The 23,632-nt window shown below is 39.2% G+C and overlaps 1 protein-coding gene across 1 annotated transcript in view; it reads right to left on the reverse strand.

Moving 5' to 3' along the window:
* The window catches only part of RSU1 (Ras suppressor protein 1), a 102,385-nt gene that overhangs the window by 44,880 nt on the left and 33,873 nt on the right, over positions 1-23,632 (reverse strand). The window contains exon 8 of the mRNA XM_075211909.1: positions 4,666-4,798. Within this exon, the coding sequence (XP_075068010.1) occupies positions 4,666-4,798 (133 nt within the window). The remainder of the gene's footprint in view (positions 1-4,665; positions 4,799-23,632) is intronic.

Here is a 23,632-nt window from a genome sequence, read left to right on the forward strand (position 1 = left end):
GAGCCTGCTCAACTGACCGCCATGCGCCCCAGATGTGGATGGCCAAATTGGACAACTGAGATTGTTTGGCGATTGGCTGCAGATCACATGGTGTCAGAGCAGTCTGAGGAGGATCACACACACACACACACACACACACACACACACACACACACACACACGCCAACATTGATCATTCTCTGGCTGCAGATTTACGGGACCGATGATTAATCAATCATTTTCAGGCATCACTCATTTTGGGGGCTCATGTGGCAACATTGGGCCAGTATAAATTTACCGCAAGGTTCTGGTTATTTTAATTAAATAACTACCAATCAATTTAGCAATACAGTTTTAGAGATACCTGTCGGATAGGTCATAAAAAATTAGATAGTAATTATATAGTAATTATGGTACGCAAAAAAACATCACGTTCAACTATAGATAGATATATGATAAGGAGCAAACAGAGTTTTCATTCAATCAAATAGTTAAACCTGTCCCTCTTGGATCACTGTAACGATTTGTTTTCAAGATCTCCTAACATTTTTTCTCTCTAGAAGAATAATGAATTACTGTTGCTTAACTTTTGGACAAACCCTGAAAGCAAAACAGTACTCACTGTATCAGCAAAGACCACATTCTACATGTTTACTGCTATCCAAAACTTTATTCTTTACTGTGTTACTGGTTTCTTTAATGTTATTTATAAAGCACCAAGATATTAACACAGTGCTATCCAATCAGAGAATGTTTTTTCATTCACAACAGCCCCCGTCCCAGTAGAGCTTACAATCTAATTCCCTACAAGGAGCATACAAAAGCATGCTGGCGTGTACGCACACACACACTTAGTGAGAAGCCAATAAACCTACAGTGTGTTCTTGGACTGTGTATGCAGAGCATCAGAGAACATACATCCTACGCATACAACAACATAGTTAGAATCGAACCCAAGCTCCCAGCGATGCGAGGCAGCAATGCTAACCACCGTGCTGCCCACTTCACCTCTACTATCAAACAAGTTGTATATGTAACCCTTTAGAAAATTGGATAACTATGGATTGATTTGTCAATCCTGGGCAGTAAAAATTACTGCAGTGGGAAATGTATTATTAAAGAAAATGCATTTATGTATCAATTGGTGTCAGTCATGAGCCGACTCTTCTGAAACATGTGATTTCTGTAGAACATACACATTATTAAGTGCTATGAGGTGAATTGCATCTGTGTGTGTGACAGCAACCAGTAATACAGGAAAACTGCTGGGACTGACAGTCATGTGGGAAGACCTATCACTTCCTTAGCTGTTAATTACTTTCACATGTAAATAGTCTTCAAAATAAAAAAAGGTATTTTTTTAATTTCAGCATTAACATGTCCATCTTGGGAGCGGCAGACAGATATTAATCAGGTTAATTAGATCTCGGCCAGTCAAGTTTAAAAAAAATAAATAAATCTGAAATAATTTTTTTTATCTAAGTTTGCAGTTCCTGAAGTTTAAAACATTAAGTATTAATTACTTATAGCAGTTGACTACCAAATCCTGTTATAATAGAGTGACAAGTCCAGAATCGAAACACTCATTTGCAGACTCATATAAAGCAAAAGCAGCCTTAATAATTAAAATCTCTTCTTTATACTATATGGGAAGTAGTAACTCTTATGCACTAACATGACATCAGGATTCAGATTTAACATAACCTATATCTTATATAGACACATTTAAGGCTCATTTACAAACATTGCAATAGCCACTAAACCACAGCAACCAACCAGACATACGCTTCCATTGTCTAATTTGCATTAGATAAAAATCTAGATGCTGATTGGTTCTGTGCAAGTTTCCATCTAGATGCACAATACATGACTAGATTGCGGTGTATAGAGTGGAACTGGCCCCTGTGTAGCTCTGATTTCATTTGTGGCCCCAACAGTGCAGGGAAAAAAGGGGTCCCAGGGGAGAACCACCAATACCACATTGTAACAAGGAGTAGGTAATCATTGTAAATATCCTTTAATATTTGATACTTAACACACACACACACACACACACACACACACACACACACACACAATGTAATACAACTTACAACACAGATGTTTAAAAAATGGATTCTTATTAACTAAAGTCACTAGTTTATGAGACTGATATTCATTACACACAATAGAGGCTATGAAGGATGTCAGAAAAGACTACATCTAGCCAAGGGACAAGCCAAACACCATTGTATTTTAACATGTTACCTTGCTAGGACATGCCTGTAACTATTCTCCAGAGCAATAACATGAACCAATCCTAATCTAGAGACTGCCATAGCAGTAGGAAAGTTTCCTATCTGGAAAAAGAAAGGAAAAAAAAAATATATAGGACAAAAATCACTTTACGTAAAGTCCACCCGTTAACGTCTGCGGATAGAATAAATTGATAATATAAAGCCAGATGCCTGTCACTCCCCATATGTGGTGGGACCACACATCGTATCATGCTCTGCCAGATCCTAGCTGGTAGGAAATGCCTGGATTTGCGATTCCACCACACTTGAAAAGCCACATGTTCCCTTAGCTAGGTAACTGCTGGCACTTCCCACCACTGAAGAAGCCAATTTAACAATAATCTCTAAAAATAGCTCATTATCCTTTCTCTGTGTCTCCTTCCTTCAAATCAATAAACCAGTAGAACTCATCCAGCCTGTCAAGTGGTTCAACGTCCACAGCTTGATCTTGCTTGGCTGGTTCCGTTGCATCAAAGTGTTCAATTTAGCGTAAGGTTACTGAATTGTGAAAGGATTAAAAGGGAACTTTTCTCCAGCCTGGTGATTTGCTTAATGAGAAGCGTGGTACTATGACTTCTGCTAGCCGTAGATGAGAGGCAAGAGAAATCTAAGGGTCACATTAGCAAACCACATATTAAACACGGCAAGTATTAAAAAAAAAAAAAAAAAAGAACTTTGTAGATACTTCATATAACTTTTAAATCTTTGGAATTGAAGCGGTGTAAAGTAATATATTATACAAACCGTGATCAAAGAGTGATCGTTATACTTATGCAAAAACGAAGAAACTGGCGACGGACGTGTATTAAAATTAGCTTTAAAAAGTGAACCGAATACCAACAGGGGTAATATAAAGCCTATTAGAGGTCTTTATAAAAGGATAATTATGCTCTTTTATGCTTATATTGACAGATTTGATGTCTAAGGGCACTGCGGAGGGCCTTGGATAACCAATGAAAATACAGAGAAGAATATAGGTAGGTAGTGTAGCAGAGGAAACATAAGTTATAAGAGGAATGTTAAATAATCTCTTCTTTTCTGGAGATCTGGGCACCCGAGCTCACCGCTTTGAATTGCAGTAAGATATAATCTATACCGCCAATCTCACGGCAGACACAATACGTTCATGCTCTCAGCAGCAGATATTAAACGTTATGCTATATCTTACAGGTATTGCTTAACTTTTATTGTAATTGCAGGTATTGGATAACGTTTAATATTATTACAGGTATTACAAATGTTTATTATCTATGGCTGGGGTGTTTCTTGATTTGGGGAAAGTTCCCCTATTTAGAGCATGAAGATATTGCAGCTGCGGTGAGACTGGCGGGGTATAGAAGTAACTGCGAATTGCGTGGGCTCCACAATTTAATGCCTATTCCCGCCACCAAGGGCATAGACACAACAAAAAATAAAGCAATAGTTTAGCCATAGTCGCCTCCTCAGTAAGTTTTTTTTGTTATTCCTTATATGTTAGCAAATTGGCTTCTGGATAATGGGCCCTGGTCTGTGTGTGGCTGCGGTAGGTACAGTAAGCTGGGGCACAGATTAATGTGTCTGATTGATGTTATCCGACATGCTGGCACTACATAAATGAAGGTCAATATTAATGTGTATAAAGATTCAGAAATCCAAGCTTGCCATGCGCCTTACACAGTACAAAAATATATAAACACACAGCGTAGAAATAATCATATACAACTGTTATTGTGTGTTAGAAGGCTGTAAAGATATATATCTGTATGTGCAGATATAGATATTCATGAGCGTTATGGAGCATGAACATCCCATGTATTGGCAGGATCGTTTAATGGATTTATTTATACAGCGCCAACATATTACGCAGTGCTGTACGGAGAGATTACAGTGTAAAGTATATCCCCCACACACACTACCACTAACCTAGCAGTATGCTATTGGACTGAAACATTGGTAGAACATAAAACTGCACACAAGTAGGGCCCTGGTTGGAATAGAACCCATGGCCTCAGTGACGTAAGGCAGCAATACTGACCACTGTGCCACCCTGCTGCACATCAAAGAGTAGAACGTATAAGTGCCATATGAGGCTTCTGATTGGCTCTGAATGTTCACATGAGACTAATATCATTGGATCTTCATTCCATAGAAAAAGCCTAAACCAGGTACTGACTAATCCCTGAAGCATTATAGCAGAAAGTAATAGACAGAGGTGATAGGATAGAAGTCAGAGATCACGTTCTCAGGAATAGTATCCGTGTATTCTGACCCGTGGGGGGGGGGGGGGGGGGGGGGAGTAATGCTGAGAAGTCCACACCAATAAAAGCGTCTATTGTCAATAGTGTAAGAACAATACATACTTAAAATGGACATAAATGCCAACATGACTCATTACATAGATGAGTGATGTTACAGATTGATGAGAACTTACTATTTGTAGGTTTCGGAGCGGATGTATTCAAACACATGGGAAACTCCCAGCTGAAACTGATCGGCTATCGGCGTGACCCAGGGGTTGTTCTCTGCCTTAAACACCTGCTTTTGGCCGGTGAGATCCAAATTTCCTGAGGAAGAAACAGCACAAATAAATGTTAATATGCACTTACTGTATACACAATATTTGTACACAGGAGCATTTTTACAGCAGACAAATGATACAACCACTGTGATGACTGATCCCTACAGGGGAATACGTGAATAAGCACAGGTCAGTGTGTGTATACATCAAATGTAGGATCCATCCAAATAACCAACAAGCCCTTAGATGTGAAAAGACTTTGTATGAATTTAGTAAGAACATCGACAAATCAAAACGGATGTATATACAAAGCAAAAACATGACCAGAACCATTACGCACTATGCACCAACATGCACTACATAAATGAGGGGTAATATTAGGTATAAGCAACAAAGGCAAAGTTATCAGAACAGTGATGAGCGACCTGTTTGATTTTAAGGGCCACAAAGGGTCGCGCACACAACATTTTTTTTATTTTATTTAATTAAACCACCTGGTTTTGTAATGCCCAATAAAATGCCAGCAGTACCAGTGCAAATTAATATGCCAGCACTAAAAATAATGTATATTAGTAGGCCAACAGTAGCAATAATGCCCAATAATATGACCGCGGTACCAGTAATGACTAATACAATGCAAGTAGTAGTAGTGTTTATTAATATGCCAGTAGTGACTGTAATGCCCGTTAATATGCTACCAGAAGTAGCCATGGTAAATAAACGGCCCAGTAATAGGAACCAGCAATATAAATACTCCTGCCAACATCTCCCATCTCAGTGGAGTGATTGCCACGCTTGTAACAGCCTGGCGCCAGCGGCACAGTCCAAGGGTCGTACGTTAGTTCCTAGTCGGCCACCATCGGTGCTGGTGCATATCCAGTGTCATGTAAAGTGATGATTAGCACCACATGGAAAGTGATACACGGGGCTCTCAAGGCGGGAAATAGAATAAAACAATTGATATGTCATTAAAAGAATAATTCTCAGCCGACGCTCACTAGCTGTGGAGAGAGGACGACCTACGCCAGGGTTTCTTCATCATTGTCAGTGAACTATGTATAATAGGTAATGATGATCCTCTCTATGCAGTTTGCATAACTAACAAATTATTAACCCAACTATTAAACTAATGCAAACAATAAATAATATTATATTATTAATAATAATAAATAATAATAATAATATTATACTAATTCTTAACCATATTTAAATATATTATTATTCTGTACATTTCCCCAGTATCTTATTCATTCTACTATTAAGCAATAATATAGTTACGGTTTACACAATGGTCAAGGAATTAAAAGGATGTGCAATAGAATTAAGGGTTAAACCACTTTACAGACATAATATGGATCCTGGCCAAAAACATCTAAAACCCTGAGAACCAAATGACCGAAGCCACGTCCTGGTTCATCACATACGTGGGTGATCAAACAGGTTCAGTCGCTCACCACTGACAGCTGCACACTGGCAAACTGTGATCACCAGAAATTCAAAATCGTCACCTGCTCAGGGGTTGATTGGGGCTGAGGCCAAATCGCTGCCTGTATGGGCAACTTACGCCAATCAAAAGAACGCTGCAGGGAACCTATCTGTTCCTACAATGGCTGATAACACAGAACAATAGCTTGCAGTGAGACAGATAACATACATATATATATATATATATATATATATATATATATATATATATATATATATATATATATTTTTGTGTACTTACAAGAGGCAGAGTCATATATCATTAACTGTATGTAGGTTCTGGGGTCTCTTAATGAAAATATTGCGATGATAATTTGTCAATTCAAAGCAACCATTAAGGCGGTTATAAAGCAGACTGTAAAAGGAACCAAAAAATGTCCTCTGCTATAAGTAAAGTACCATAACAGCCTTCTTTTAGGACCATTCTATGGATGTATTGATCACAAGCCTGTCTTTGGCAACAGAACATATATTCTAGACTACGATAGCTTTGGAACTTGTACCAGGTTGTACTGCTGACCTAAGCACAAATGTTTAAGTTACATATTTGCATGAAAGATAGTTTTATTCTGGTTAATAGTGATACATAATCTGCGCTTTGCAGCACATTTAATATGAAAACAGGAAACACTTTTGCTTGTAGTATAAATTCTCAGAACTAATTTCAGGAGCAGACTGGTAATAAGTAACAGATGCGCGTTAATAAATGCAGCTTCCCACGCAGGCTACAAATGTCCCAGCTCTGCAGGTCCCATCAGTTAGGAGGTAGCACTCGCAGGGAGACGAGATGCACACACCTGACTCACAGTTTCTGCTTTATTTTCAGCTTCTACATCCGCTTCAGCAAGTAATTTCAAACATGAAACTTTCTTTGTATCGGGCTAAACAGTTTTGGTAAACAAGATTACTTTTACTGCAAAGATACAAGACACACTGAAACTGTAACTCCGTTACATTCTATGTAAATAAAATGTAACCACACCAATTATAATTAAAAAAAAACATAACCCCAACCTCCACCAAAATGATGATTGTAGATTAGAATATATTTGAAAATAAATCAATAAAATGATGTGGAGGGGGTGGGTGGGGGGATCAAAATAAAATATGTGGCCCCTGGCCTGTGGCTCTTCTGGTCCTCATTGGATTTTGGGGGTCTCAGGGAAGATGTCACTTGTGGCTAGGGGCTCTGTCAGCAGAACCACCGAGATACTTCAGCCCTCCTTCCGCTATTGTAAAGTGCTGGGCGCAGATACGTTTTATAATCAGCATCCAATCAGCAGCACCGTTCTTTAAAAAGAAACCCACAAACCGTTGGCGACACCTGTAGTCCACAGAAGACTCCTGACCAAGCGATTTCACATATTGCCCAATATTTATTTATTACTCTCGTATTTTATTTATTATACAATTCATTTTTATTAATTAGTTTATATTATGTATATTTATTACCTCTTATTTTTGTCATTTACCATATTTTACTTTGTTTTATATTCATTTATTTTTATTTATTTACATGTTATTTGCACTCTGAATCTTGCTTTCCAGTTGTTTTAACCCATGATCTGCTGTTTATTATTCACTGTAATTACATACATATCTTTACCATAATCTGTAACCACGACCTGCCTGACCTTCAGCTTTTATCACGCTCCAATAGTTCCCTTCATACCTATCCTTCCCTTCTGACCACCTGCCTACTATTCTACTCACTCACTAAACCTTCTCCGCTAGCCATTCATCAGTATAGACTTATCTACTATTCACACAATACTTCTAAACTAAACCCTTCATGTTACACCTTATTAGCTCACACGCCCATGAATTCAATGTAGTTATTCAAACTAATTAATCACTTCCTTGCACCCATGTTATAGCCACATCCTGACCCACATCCTACATCTATCTGTACTCCTCACATTACTACCACCATTCCTAATGCTTTCTCAATCTCAAATCTGCATTCCTATTCTGCATTACACATCTCTTCTATTCTCTACAGCAACAAATCTCCTTTCCATTTAATTCAACTATCATATCGACACCAATATCTAATCCATGTGTTGTGCCAAATCGTCTACCTGAACTCAACCTCTCTCTTGCCCATACTTCTTCAGTTCACTATCTCTATACTATATGTATCACATGACAGATCTGTTCTGGTACTTAACTTGTACTGTGAAAAAATGTACCAGAGTTATCTCCCTTCCAGCTTATTTCTAGCTCCTCCCAAAACAAAACATGCACCCCCGGCTATAGCTCTACATCACCGCTAATTCATCAAGGCACCACACAAAGAGATTCATGGCAATGAACAGCTAAGTACTAACACACACTACTCCCTACTAACACGCACATTACTCCCTACTACAAATAAGCAAACTAGTACAATCTGTTACCACTGACATTTGTCCAGAGTATGTTTGTGTAACACTGTGGTACAGAATATCACATGTTAATAACATTTGTTCTGAGACCAGGTTGTCAAGTGGAAGGCATCACCTTGACAACCACATTCAGCGAGTTGTTCGAATGCTCACATGGGAGTTTCCCTGTCTAAGTGAACACTGTGGAAACTGTTCCACTGATAAACCATTCAGTTATTTGGGAATCCCAGATCACTGTAACTTGTGTTTAACTCCACATTTTACATTTTAGCTCACTGCTCCAAGTCTTTGTACACTGGCCCAGTGAAACTTAGTGCTGATTGGTTGGCTTAGTGCAGTCTTCCAGATTGGCCACTCTGCTCAAATCATCCACTAGGATTTGTTTCAGTATTTCAATTGCTTATTTGAATTTATGGAAGCAGTGGAAACTGATTTTGGCTCTATAGTGTATTCATCGCTATACATTTTTGTCACCCACGTATGTATGCAAGTGGGCAGAGACTTTATCATCTGGTCCAAGTAGCCAGAGACTAGCTTAAGTTCTATTCTCTGTGCAATACATTTTCTATAAATATTTATGAATGCTCTAAAATACCATCTGCTATTAGATAAACTTTATGTTTTAGGTATAGATGCTTGAATATTAATATTGTAAATCTGACATGGCATTTAATTTTAATTGTCATTTATTAAAGAGCCTTATAGGGCTACAACTTAGAATAAAATAAAATCAGTGCCCGTCACCATCATCTTGACGAAGCTTCTTGACAGCAGGGTGCTCCCTGCTAAACGCAGTGTCATGCAGTGCAGGAGTGCATGCCCCTGGCACTGGGACAAGTTAAACAAGAGAACAGCAACGAGAGAATAGCATGAAAAAGGCATTTCACCTTCCGCCAATCATGCAGCAATTGACCTAAATGCTCAATGCCTCAGTGGTCGGGCTTGAAACCGTCTCATTTATTAGAGAGTTCAGAAGCAATAGTGTTTAACAAGGATCAAGCAGCAGGCAGCAAGATTAAGCAGCGTGACAAGGAGAACATAATAAGATAGGAGTCAGTGAATCTCAAATGATGCTGGCTGGCTACACCAGAGGCACCTTCACACTGGTTCCTATTCACTTTCCAAGCACAGACCACAGGAGAGGAGGCAGCTCTCTGATTAGCAGTCACCTCTTGACCAACTCTGCCATAAAGATATATATCACTCACAAGTCTACTCTGCAATTGCAAATTGGATTTTGTGTTTATTGCTTAAAACAGAACAACATGTCTTTGTTTCCAAAGTCATATAAAAGTAAGACACTGCATTCTGAAGAGAGTAAAAAAAATAAATAAAATGAAGATGGCTATTTAGAGTATATATTTTTACTAGATAGATTACAACCTATCCGTCGACTGGGCACAGGAGCGGCAGCCATTTTGCAGGTTGAGATCCAATAGCCATGTGAACGCAGCCTATCAAGGTAGTAGTGACAACAATGAGGCATGAGGCACAAAGTGTCTCAGTGAAGTCACTAGGTCTACCAAGTTTATAGGCTGAATTGTGATTCAGCCCACCAACTGCATGTCTTTACAGTGTGAGGGCGACAGGTACACTTTAGATCTTTCACATTAAATATTGAACTACTTAATATTGAGACGTTTTATATAAAAAAAAATAAAAAAAAAAATACTTGCAGTGGAAACAGAAATTCTGAGGACTGGACCAATATTCATCCGAATGCGGCCTACGTCTCATGCATTAGTGATGTCACTAATCCCTAGTGAATTGATGGGAATATAGGTTCAGCCCATTAAATAGCAACCTTCACTCTATGTCGGTGGCAAGTATACTTTAAATATTCAGGTTTGCATGTGTACATTCCTAATATTCTGACTACGGAGGACTGTTTTTTTGTATTCCGTGTTTAATTTACAGCTCATAGTAAGCAATCTGGAGACCTTATCCCAGGAGTATTCCTACATACACAGCAAGATCCTGCCCACTGATGTCAATCTTCAGATCCATATGCTTTGCTAGAAAGGTTTCCGTCGTTAAAAGGAAGTGGTAGGAAGTGTTTAATACAAGCAAGACAAGGACGTTTATTTTAATGAAGCAAATTGCCTCAAATTGGAGGATTTGAAAAAGCAAAGAGCTGGAAGCTGAGGGCGTTCAATGAGTATGCAAATGAACATGGTGAACCAGAAAAGGTAGTGCTACTACAGAAAGAGCGGATAATTTCAAGAGTGGGGAACGAGATACAGCAGGATGTAGCAAAAAAAAAATCTTTAAAATTGTGTTTTGTGTTATGGATCTCATAAAACATAAAGCAATGCGGGCAGCTTGCTGGGAGAAATTACACATATAAAATAAAAAAAATTGCAGTTCTTAAGAACCACTTTAAAAGGTTTTAAAGCTGCTGCCAGAGTTTTGACACTTTTCATGATAACAGCTTTACTTGAGTGTACATGTACCTCATTCACCAGATGCCCCCAGTCTCTAACTAAGGCTGAGTACACAATAAAGATGCCATATCATTAACGATTTTACCAACAAATGGGGGGGGGGGGGGGGGGGGGGGAGTCCCAATCAGCAGCCGATTCATGTCATCAGAAACACCAGACACCAATAGCTGCTCTATTATTGGAGGCTGATAATGCTGCTGCCTTACAATGGCCACCTACAGCTATAGATATATTTATTCCACTATCCTATAGATCAATGTTCCCCACAACTCACTGATTGTAAGCTCATTTTGCCAGGACCTGATCTAGACCAATAGCTCTGACTTGTTTATAGACCATGTTACCAATTTTAAACCAGACTGAATTATTCGAGTCCATAGGCCCTCTGACCCTGAGCAGGGAAGAACGACTCTCCATAGGATGTAATACTTTGGTATAAGGCTCAGCGTGTGGCTTCAGCAGCTGTAAGAAACCATACAGCTGAAATCCACAGCAGAGAGTCCCAGATGGCTGTAGATCTCTGTACAGTCACCTCCTCAAATTCCGTAGACTCAAACATGCCACGAATATTCTGCGAGGCAAACACATGCGTGCAGAGTAGACCTTTTGCTTTGATCGATGGTTGCTTTCTTGTGTGTGACCCCACCCCCCCAACTTTACATTTTTCGTTCCTCTCCATTTGAATTTGAAGCAGCCTCCTCTGTCTTGTCTGATCTTCAGAGGAAATTCCAGGTGGCGCTAGGCCTCTCAGTTTAGCAAAGATGGGTCAAAGCTTAGTTTTTGCGTTTTGTGATGTGCTACTATATAGTCTGTGATTATTCTTTCCCACGTAGCAGCTGTTAGAAGCAGACACAATGCTGTTATGTACAGAGGACAAATAATGATTTCTGTTATTTATTTATTACAATATCAATATCAAATACTTTAACTCTCCGAACAAGAGGCCAAAACTTTTTGATTATCATAAATATAAAGCTCCATTTATCTGCCTTCAGGAAACTTATTTTAGCCAAACCTCACTCCCAAATATTTTGATAAACACTTTAGTGAGATGAATTTTGTTTCGACCCGAGAGAATGTATTGAGACAAACCGCCTTACTTGTTACAATCTAATATTTGAGACCCGGACAGTCTCTGTACCTTGAAGACCAGGGCGTAAATGTATCAACCTGAGAGTTTTCTGGCGGATTTGAAAAACTAATCAGATTCTAGCTATCATTTATTTAGTACTTTCTACAAAATGAAAGCTAGAATCTGATTGGTTGCTATAGGCAACATCTCTACTTTTAAAACCCGCCGGAAAACTTTTAGCTTGATACATTTACCCCCAGGTGTTTGGACAGAAATTTCAATTTATGCTCTTAATGAAACATGTCCAACATTCTTCAGGAACATTTTCCATTATAGCAGTTTACAGATCACATCTCTACGTTAGGAGGAGACTTGAACAACTCAAATTAGCACAACACTGGACATACCTGGCTTTTGGGAGTTCTTTTACTACACGTATTAGCTTGACGGATTCTAAATCCTTATGTAAATGGTGAAAAGAATTCACTCCCATTGATTATTGGTAAGCATTACATACTACTAGTTAGGAAGAATATTCTTATTGTGCTCTCTCTTTATAGTGTGTGCGTGTTAGCAGTACCAAAATAATCTTAATTGTTAGTATGCATTAACTGCCCCAATTAACTGCATGGTGGCTTAGTGGCTAGCACTTCTGCCTCACAGCACTGGGGTCATGAGTTCGATTCCCGACGATGGCCTTATCTGGGTGGAGTTTGTATGCTCTTCCCGTGTTTGCATGGGTTTCCTCCAGCTTCCTCCCACATTCTAAAAAAAACATACTAGTAGATTAATTGGCTGCTATCAAATTGAGTTAGTGTCTCTCTCGCGCTCTCTCTCTCTCTCTGTTAGTGTATATTAGGGAATTTAGACTGTAAGCTCCAATGGAGCAGGAACTGATGTGAGCGAGTTCTCTGTACAGCGCGGCTGAATTAGTGGCGCTATATAGACAGTGATGATGAAATATAGAAAAAAGTTCACCAAAATATATTATCTTGGACTCATACTACACTCACTCCCCAACATTGTTAACAAATAGGAGCTCTCCTGTTTGTTTTATCGATCATCTGTGCAATTACTACTACAACTATGTGTAGGATCAATCAGTTCACTCAGTTCACAGATTCAGCTGGTTGCTAGCTAAATAGAAACAAGCTTTATTCAAATCTCAAACTGTCAGCCTCAGGTGTGCAATCACCTACCACACACATGCAGCCAATCATCCTGCAGTTCTGATTGGTGTTGCTGCCTTTACAAACCTCTTTCTGGCAGCATACCAATGCTAGTTATAGTTCTTGCTGACCTAGTGTGCCTGTATCATGACCTGTTCTGCGATCAGTGTTTGACTTGGATTGTATATAGGAATTGCTGTTTTCTCCACTCCTGACTATGTTTTGTTAAATGTATTTGCTATCATAGCTCTACCTGTCCTAACCCCTGGCTTGTTTAAAAGATTTCACAGTCTTCTCTACTCCTGATCCCTGCCTATCTGGACCAGAGTTCTGCTATTTATAGTATGTTTGCTCCCTTCCTGCTGTCGTGTGCTGTCCACTTCAGAGAAGTGCCAGACTACTCCACATTAATCCTTGCCTGTCTGGCTCAGAGTTCTGCCATTTACAGTCTGGTTGCTCTTTACCTCCTACTGTGTTCTGTCCTCTCCACTGAGTAGGTATTAGTTCAACAACTGCAACTACCCGAGTCTAAGTCCTGGGGGCAACCGAGTACTGTGGAATGTAACAAGTTCCTCGGAATAGGTGCTGCTAAACGTGAACATCTGGAACATAGTTCTAGCAGTTGAGAATCTCACGCTACTCTGCCCTTAACAAACAGCATATTCTTTGAGATGGCTACAGATCATCTTGTGGCAGAGTGGTTAGCATTGCTGCCTCTCAGCACTGTGGCTATGGGTTCCATTCATACCAGGGCCCTAACTGTGTGGAGTTTGCATGTTCTCTCTGAGTTTCCTCTGGGTCCTTCGGTCTCCTTTCATATTCCAAAGACATACTGGTAGGCTAATTGGCACCTGACAACATTAACCCTTGTCTGTGTGCGCGTGGTAGGGAATTTAGACTGTAAGCTCCACTGGGGCAAAAACAGATGTGAATGGTTAAATATCTGTACAGCGCTGCGTAATATGTAGGTGCTATATAATACATAAAATAATTTTAAAACTCTGAATTCTCATTTGATCTTGATTTTTAGTCTCCTCAGGCTAAATTAAGGACAGATTACTTGCTTAGAAGAAGGAGGACATATTTCTTCCAAGGGAAGCCTTAGATTAGGGTAAATTAACCCCCTTTCCCACGTTATGTCATCACCTCTTTCACTTCGTTGGGCCCTTCAAATGATCACACTTTTATTGAGAATTAGATTACTAAATCTACTTCATTAAAAGGAGTAATAACTTTCATTTTAAATGTAATTTGCATATAGATATTACACTGTGTTATTTGCCCTATTGGGAGAGATGTGGGTAGACGTAAGGATGACTGGGGTAAAACTTACAAGTGTGCAGTTTCATTCATTTCAAGAACGCCATATATTACGCTATTGTTTGTATTGAAAGAATAATCGATTACATAAAAAACATTTTTTTTTATCTTTTTAATAAAAATGCAAATTTAAAAAAAATGAAAATAAAACCATGCAAAAGTTTAGGACGGAGTTATTCGTTAACACTGATCTTCCTAAAATACAGCAGCACACAGTCATTTCTGTGTGAGGTAGCACAGGAGAAGTCAGAAAAGGTATGTTTTATAAACTGTTGTCTCCCACAGCAGCTTGTATAAAATGGGGATTTATTCCCTTAATTAAAAGTAGACGGTACAACTGACATATTAATGTAATATTCTACACCTACCTAAGAAACTAAATTCCAGTTTTATTAAAGGTTAAGCAAGGGATCAAAGCAAACCTGTTGCAGAACCTAGAGGTAAAGCAATATGTAGAATCAGAAAAGTCAAAAATGTTGCTATTTTTCTTACTCTAGAGCTTTGCATTTTTATTACATTTGAGCTAGGAGTTAAGGTTCAGTGATAGGCCTGTTGGAGTATAGAAACATTATTTAAAAAAAAAAAAAAAAAAAAAAAAAGATATTAAATCACAACATATTATAGAGGGCCTTGAAAAGTATTCACACATTGTGTTGCCACAGATACTGAATTTAGAAATAAAAATAAAATGATATAATGAATTGAATCAGGATTTCTTTTTGTCTCTGTTCCACAAAAGCATGGTGTACCGTGTATCAACAAAATAAAATATGCCAAAACTTTTCCACGAATTAAGGAAAATGAAAAACAGAAATTATTAATATTTCAATAATACAAGCTGAGATTTGTACAGGTGAAATAAATACACAACCTAAAATATGTTCACCATCTAGTCCTCGTCTCTACCTGATCTGATTATAGAGAGATGCAAGTCCTAAAGCACTGAACATCATTCATCCTGAAAACTTTTCAAGGCACGGTGTATTACGGGTACCACTACGGCTTCCCTGATTCTGCCCTTAACATGCAAACTACCCCTGTACTCATTACAAGGACATCCTTTATGAAAAGTATGGTAATGACCCCTTTCATTACAGCCGTGGGGAAGAGAGAAAGAGTTACAGTAATTTTGCTTTTTAAGAGAATCATTCAGACAAAGTCTCGCCCTTGGAGCTTTAAATATAACGCTATGTGGTGCTTTTTACAAATATATTAAAAGAAAAAATGGCATAACAAGGAAAACACTTAAAAATAACAGTTACATGACAATAAGTAGAAGACATGAAAAAAATGTGAATGTCACAAGTTACTATGTTTGCAGAAATATAAAAAAAACGCACACACACATAACCACACAAACACATAATCACAAATCAACTATGTAAAATATTCAAGATCACAGGAAAGGTCATGTGCATCATTACAGAAAGCCTTTGGCAATACATTATTCCTATAACACAATAAAAAGAGGATAGATTAAAAAGCTAAAGACTAAGTCTCGATGGTCAAATGAATGCAGAGCGGAGTCATCATTTAACTTCTCCAGCCCACCATCTATCACCGCTAAAAGAGCTGTAATCTTGCAGAGGAGCAGCCCGTAGATGTGATGGACTCTAAGTTTCACGTCTTCCGACTCATGAGCAATTATGGAGAGCGGAGGGAAGGAGAGCAGGGAGCACAGGGGTACAACAAGACAGGAGTGTGGAAGGTCTGCAAACACCACACTTTTATTTAAAAAAAAAAGCACAATTAAAAATGTCTCAAATTAAATAATTTGCTAATAAACTGTAAACAAGAATAATAAACAAAGACAAAAAGGTACCAGTGAAAGTCTATAGGTTCGTTCACACAAATCTACTTTGACTGCGCTTTTCACCTGTTAATAAACGCAATAAAAAAAGGGGCAAAATATTAGTTAAAGGTGCCGTCCCCACCAGTGCGTCTTAAAATGTTAGGGTGCACTGCATTCTTTAATACATTGCTATTTGTCATGCATTAACCCGCACTGCCAGTACAAAGGATTGCACTGGTTTAAGCAAAAATAAAACAGGTTTACAATGCATGAGTAGAATGCGCTTAAAACGTGTATAATTTTTCATGTGTTTTAATCCATTTTCCCAGCACGTGTGAACAAACATTGAATCTATGGTCTTATTTAACACCTATAGAAACTGAAGCTGAGCACGCAGATCATCCTAACAATTAGCACCCCGAATGGCCAGCAGGATCACCATCTAATTTGGCCACATGAGATCTGGACGTCCAGCACTCCAGCCTGTAAGTGCCGTTGGTAATGACCCCACGCACAGACCTAACATGATCATCAGTTACCAACATGCCCAGTAATGTTCAGATCAATTACAACTGTATTATTTTATAGCATTTATTTGTCTAATGAACACTGGACACTAAGGGGTAGAATCTGATTGGCTGCTATGGGAAACACTTACTTTCCATTTTTAGAAGCTTTGATAATTTTTTAGATTTAAGTGCTAATTTTGCTCGGTGCAGAATGTACAGCCGAGCAAACCATCCTGCCCTACAATGGGTGAGAATGCAAACGGTTTTTGCATGAAGGACAAATATTGGATAAACTTGCATGCTGCACATACATACTGGACAGGTAGATTTTTACACTGCAATTTAAAGTCCGGGTAGCTCCGTCCCACTCCTCAATTCTAAGGTTGTGTATTTTACATTTTTTTACCCCTGCAGCACGAAATGTCTTTTCCAGGTGCAAAATGTGCACCCAGTATCCGGATTTGCTAACTCAAATTTAAAATGTGCAGAAAAATGTATAGTTGAGAGACGGTACTAAAATTGCAGTCTAAAAATAAAGCTGCCCAGTATTTGTGTGCTACATGCAATAGCCGTGGCAGAATTCCGCGCGTGACACACTACTACGTGCGGTGTGGCAGGATTCCGCGCGTGACACACTACTATGTGCGGTGTGGCAGAATTCCGCGCGTGACACACTAGTACGTGCGGTGTGGCAGAATTCCGTGTGTGACACACTGCTACATGCGGTGTGGCAGGATTCCGCGCGTGACACACTGCTACGTGCGGTGTGGCAAGGTTCCACACACGGCCCACTGCTGCGTGCTGTGCGGCTGTGGTAGGTTGTACAGATGCTTGATGTACTGTGGGCAGTGTAATGTCTGGTTGAGGTAAATTAGAGCGATAAATAGAGGAGAGAAGCTGTAGGTTGCTGTGAAGTACATTATCTTTGTCACACTGGTAAGAATGAGATATATATTGGACACCATAGTGAAAGAAATTGTTATGTTTGATGACTGGTGCTGTCAGTTGTGTATAGACGTATCCCCACCACTCATACTTTATTGTTATTCATGAAATGTTCAGGTAAATATCCCGCTTGTACAGTGAGGCAGCAACTACTGGTGCTGTACAAATATAGGATAACAACATCAACTGTACCCGCTGTGCTGCTCCCGACAGCTCTTACACAATGATCGGACAAACATTTTAAACAGATACATCCGCTCCATCACATAGTGACAGAAAGGGGATACATTACCTGGAGTTTACAATCCATCATTTTTACGTTGTTATAGATGTCAAAAAAAGTGTTTGGGCTTCATCAATAAACCTGCTTACGGGAGATGCGATGCACAGGTCAGTTCATTTACAAAACAAATAGGGGGCTCACTGTCTGCTGCTTATGGATTTTCATTTAAAACGGATCCGATTAATTACAAAACACGATAGTTTTAAAGGTGTATGAGGCTCAAACAAGCCATGTTTTAGGAAGATAAATACCTGGTACCAAATAAAATGCCCTGCGGGACACATTCTCTCCAGTGGGTAAATGCCCCCATTGCCTTCGAGCAGGAGCACCTGTCACTATATGGCCACATAACTACACACGTAAGGCTGGTTAAGCACTGCAGGGTTTTCAGCCAACTATTGGGTGAATCGAGCGATAAATGACCTTTCAGGCCAATATCGCATTAGTGTGTATACTTAAATGATGAACAGTCGTTCCAAAGTACCGATCGCAGTTTCATTTGATTGTTCAGGAGAACCTCGACCTATTGCTCAACCAACAGTTCCTCAAACAGAGACTCCTTTCTCTAGGAATGTATGACACTGTCTCTATGCCTCCCAGGTGGTGCGGTGTCAAAACGTCAATCAAATGGGGAAAAATGTTTTTTAATTTAAATTTATGTAACATATTGCTCCCAGGAGGCCTGATGTCGCTTCAGTACGTGCGGAGCCACAATCTTTTCACACAAAGGTTACGGCAGACGAAAAACACAGGACGGAAGCCAAATTGTGCAAAAATTGTTTCAAACGTGTGTAGTGTATACACGTGGACGAACGACTGATCAGAACTTCAGTCGTAGGTACAAACGTTGCAGATAACACATCGGTGGGAAAATTCTGTAGTGTGTACCCAGCCTTAGCGTCGTCCTAAATTTGCATCTACAGAAACCTGCTTTCCCGCTCCAATTAGGCACAACCCTGAGCCTGGCTGTTGCTGAGCAGGAAAACAAAAAATGACCGAAGGAAAAGAAATATTTCAGTGTGAAATTCTCTCAACTCAACCTCATTAAGGAGACTTAAACAAATGTCTGTACAGTAAAATCACCTTCTGCAAATTGGAATCCTTCAACAGTTCCCGAGAACTGATATGGAAAGCAGTATTATGGCTCTTTCTGCATCAATAACAGTACAACTGTATGCCCTGCTCTGTACAACACGGACAGGGTTCCAGGTGAATTAATATGTTGTTTTATGATCATAGGAATGCCTGATTACTACGTATCCAGTTTTTAACAGTGAAATTAATATTAATTATGGTTCCTGGTTATTTAAAGTGAACGGTTTACCATATGCACAAGGCCAATTGAACAGTGTCTGCAATAGCTCAATAATTATTAAAAAGTTGGTGGAATACTTGTCTGCAATAACTTTTAATAAAACATTTCAAAGCCCAGGAGGCTGCTACATGAAGCCATTTTTCCCCCAGGGGCTCCTCCGCTCCTCTTACAGCCCCAAGCTGATCTATAGTCTGCGGCTTGAGATTGGCCCCTAGCGTATGCACCTCAGAGTCATTTTAAAGTACAAAGCGGCTCCGATTTGTGGGTTCTGTGTTACAGAACTGGCAGATCTCAGGAAAAGTCGGCTCGGTAACTCGACTCGGTACTGTCGCGTGCCCTCCGAATTGAAAACGAGTCAAAACGTCATTGTGACGTCGTCGGATCTCTGGAGTTTTGAATTCCTTTTTAAGATCCCACATAACGGTGGGTGGGGGAGAGGGCGGACCCCCATTTTTCTTTTCTGCCACTGCTGTGTGCCAATGTGTCCTAGATGTGCTAGGAACTGCCGTGTGTTTGAGTCATTGCTCTGTCGCTTACCATCCTGCCAGGTCGCTGGAGTATTTGTCCAAAAGTGTATGTAAATAATAATGTGACCAGTGAGGTGGTCAAAATTTACTGCAAATGACTTGAAATTAGTGTTATTGAGGTTAATAATAATGTAGGAACAAAAAAAAAAAAAAAGAGCAAAATGATGTGATTTTAGCATATTTTAGGATTTTTTTTTAGAAAAAATCCAAAACATAAGACGCCGCTTTTGCCAAAACACGAAGCTAATCCAAATCCAAAACCAGTTCGCAAGGGTCAGTGAGCATCTCTACTAAAAACGGCTGTGCGGGTGGTAGGGCGGCTTTAAATGTCTCCCTTTGTAAATCACAAGTATCTGATTGGTTACGCTGGGTTCCAACTTGTACCATTTTACTAAATAACCCTGTACTGCATCACTCTAATTGAGGTTTGCAGTCGGGCAAAATAGTTCTAACTTTGTAGCCTTATCTCATTCAAATGTTCAACGACAGACATGGTGCCATGCAGACAGTACCATGCATTTAGATCTTTAGTAGTAAAAGTCAAGACCAGCTGCAGCTCTTTAAACTTTACCTAGAGCTTTGAAAATGTATTAACTTTATCATTCCATGGGAGAAATATTTTCAAGACTCTACAGCACTACAGCTATAAATAGTATTTTTGTTTCAACTCAGAGGGATAATGGGGGACAAACCTGTATTTGGAGAAACATTGGAAAGAAAGAAGAATTATAACTAACAGGCTGAAGGGTAAATTCTATCTTGGTTATCTGTGTTGCCGGCACTTTATAGCAAGCGGAGGTCATTCATTCTGTCCCACAACCCTCTCAGGGACTCTCTACATCACACTGCTAATACATTTCTTCCTGTAGTGCTAAGGATGGAACTTTTTATGGCATTTTTAGTTCCAGAGCAAAGAAAGCCAGAAAAATCTCATTAAGTTTAAATCTGTGCTCTCATGTGTCATTCACAGCAGAATTATTTGAAGAAATGAACAACCGCTACTAAATAGTCATTTTTTTCCCCCCAAATGTCATTTTTTTCCCCCCCACTCTCAATTGTCCCAGAAGCGCCATAGAGAGATTCATCAATGTGCTCATCACTTCCTTGGGAAATTCATTGTCCCAGAAAACTGCAGATTCGGAGACGGACAATAAGCAAAGTAAAAAATAATGACATCTGGATGTTACTCTGTGGATCGGGAGTGTCAGAGTCTATAACGCAGGTATTTGTTTCTCTGCGTGATGCGACTGTGAATAGGGAGGTTTATCAATGCATTAGCATCGGAGGACCGTTGATGCCGTCAGACTTTACATGCCTAGTAGAGGTGTCCTAATACTATGCAGGCTGTATGGACACAATGACACAGCTGCTGACTACTGCCAAACTCACAAGACTGATCTGCCAAATTGTAGCTGCCACTTTCTTTGATTTTATGGTCTCAATCTGGACTCCTAAGGTGATTTATACATCTGACTGCATCTTGGTTTCTGCAAGGAACTGTGAAGTCTTACTTTGCAAAACTTCCACAAACTGCAACAAATACCAGTTCTGTTCATTTACTATATCTATCACACACAAGCATATTTTGCAGTCTTGTTTTTGAATTTTTTTTTTTTTTTTTTTAACATTCTATCCATTGCCTTTACACACAATTGGGGCAGTGTTTTGTCAACCTATATGCATGATGGCAGCCTGTGAATTCACTAAGGACTAGAGACCGCACCGAGGCGATGATTGGGCTGAACACTGGATCTATTTACAAAGAAGTTTGTCAAATATTAGACTGAATCGTAATCCTAATTTGCGAATATCAAAATTAAACCCAAGGGGCTTAAATGTCCTGGAAAAAAAAGTTAAACGGATTATCCGGATTCAGTTGGCTTCATACACGCTGTCCTGTAACATTTACCAAGTACATTGTTTTATCCTTCTGTTATCCTTCTGTCTGTCAGCCATGTGTTTATATCATCAGGCAGATTTGTTTATGCCATGCTCTGGGATAAGACACAGCTTTACTGTGCTCTCTGCATTAGAAATAACTGTACCCAGAGAGTGTCTTTGTGTCGAATCCAAATGCAATACAAATAAACAATACTGTATAGACAAGGCTGAAAAGCAGAGGCTGTACACAGAAAGGTAATGTATTTAGTAAAAGTCGCAGCAGGGTATTTACAGGCAGATAAAGTCATCTGCAGCAGGAAAACCTCCTTTAATCCTTTTTTTGGCTCCATTAGGCTAATGAAATTTAAAATAAAATATTTAGAATTCGTAATCTTGTCGAGGTCCATAAATAGATATATGGGATCACTATCATTGTTTCATCCACAACATACAAGCAAAACCCATCTAAATGCTTTAATGTATCAACTGGTTGAAATAAATGTTTCTCACCAGCACAAAGTACAGTAAACATTATGTTTGGGGTTTCATATCACATTATAACAAGTTCAAAACATACACTGTAATAAAGATCTGACACATCTCTAACATCACACCCCCATGGCTTCACATATACAATTTTCCTATTAATCAAGACAGATACCTTCATTCATTAACATAGTCTGAGCTAATTAACTCCGTTGATCAATACAGCTTCTCAATTTTAATCAGTATTCCAGACAAGGACTACACTCCACACAATAAACGCCAATTATCCTTCTGTATGACATCAATTAAACTGGTATTAACTCCCACAAAGGTTACAGGCCTGGATTACACCCTGCGGATGTTAAGTATATTTAATTATCATTTGCATGATTTCATTTGAATGATGCTGGGATTTTGCTGATTTTATTTGTTTCCCGCATAATATAAAATCTATGGAAAACATTTTATATGTTAACTTTTATTTTATCATATATATAGCATAATGCACTATCAATATTGGAAACTTATTTTGCAGAAAGACTCACCAGCAATAAGGCTAAAGCGCATCAATTTCTGTAACAAGGCCCCGTTAAGAACCCCTTGCATGATACTATTAATGGAAGCAGCTCATTGGATAATGTATGACCCCACCCTAGGAGTCTTGGTTCCAATTGGTTCTTAATAATCAAGTTAATCTCAAATAATGAAGGACGCTTATAACAAGTTGGGTGTATAAACTTTGTATCATAGAAAAGGGGTGTTTTGACAGAAGCCTCTCACTGTGTGCTGCTTCACCCAGGTTGGACTGTCGATCCCATAAGACACTCAACTGCAGCACAGAGCTTTTCAGCACATACGGCTTCTAAGATTTTAATGCTCCAAATGGCTCCAGGAAGTTTTAGCCCCTTTCCCTCAGGTTCATTTGTGTGTCCTCTGTTTTGAAAAATGTATGGAACAATAGGTGCTCTGACTCTTGTTGGACGAACCTAAATCCGTAACAAAGAGAACTGCAAAAAGGAAGGTATAAACACAATGCCCAGTAAGCCTGGCTCCCGTTATCACACGGACTCACAGTTGTTGCAGGATGGGATGATTACCTGCACACGTGGTGCTGTAGAGGTGCACCCTTACTGAGCATAATAATAGTAAATAAACAATACCTCCCAAATGACCTGGTTTTAGCAGGACACTCCTGCTAAATGGGGCAGCACGGTGGCTCAGTGGTTAGCACTTCTGCCTCACAGCGCTGGGGTCATGAGTTCAAT

Source organism: Mixophyes fleayi, chromosome 5, assembly GCF_038048845.1.
Source record: "Mixophyes fleayi isolate aMixFle1 chromosome 5, aMixFle1.hap1, whole genome shotgun sequence".
NCBI lineage: Eukaryota > Metazoa > Chordata > Amphibia > Anura > Limnodynastidae > Mixophyes > Mixophyes fleayi.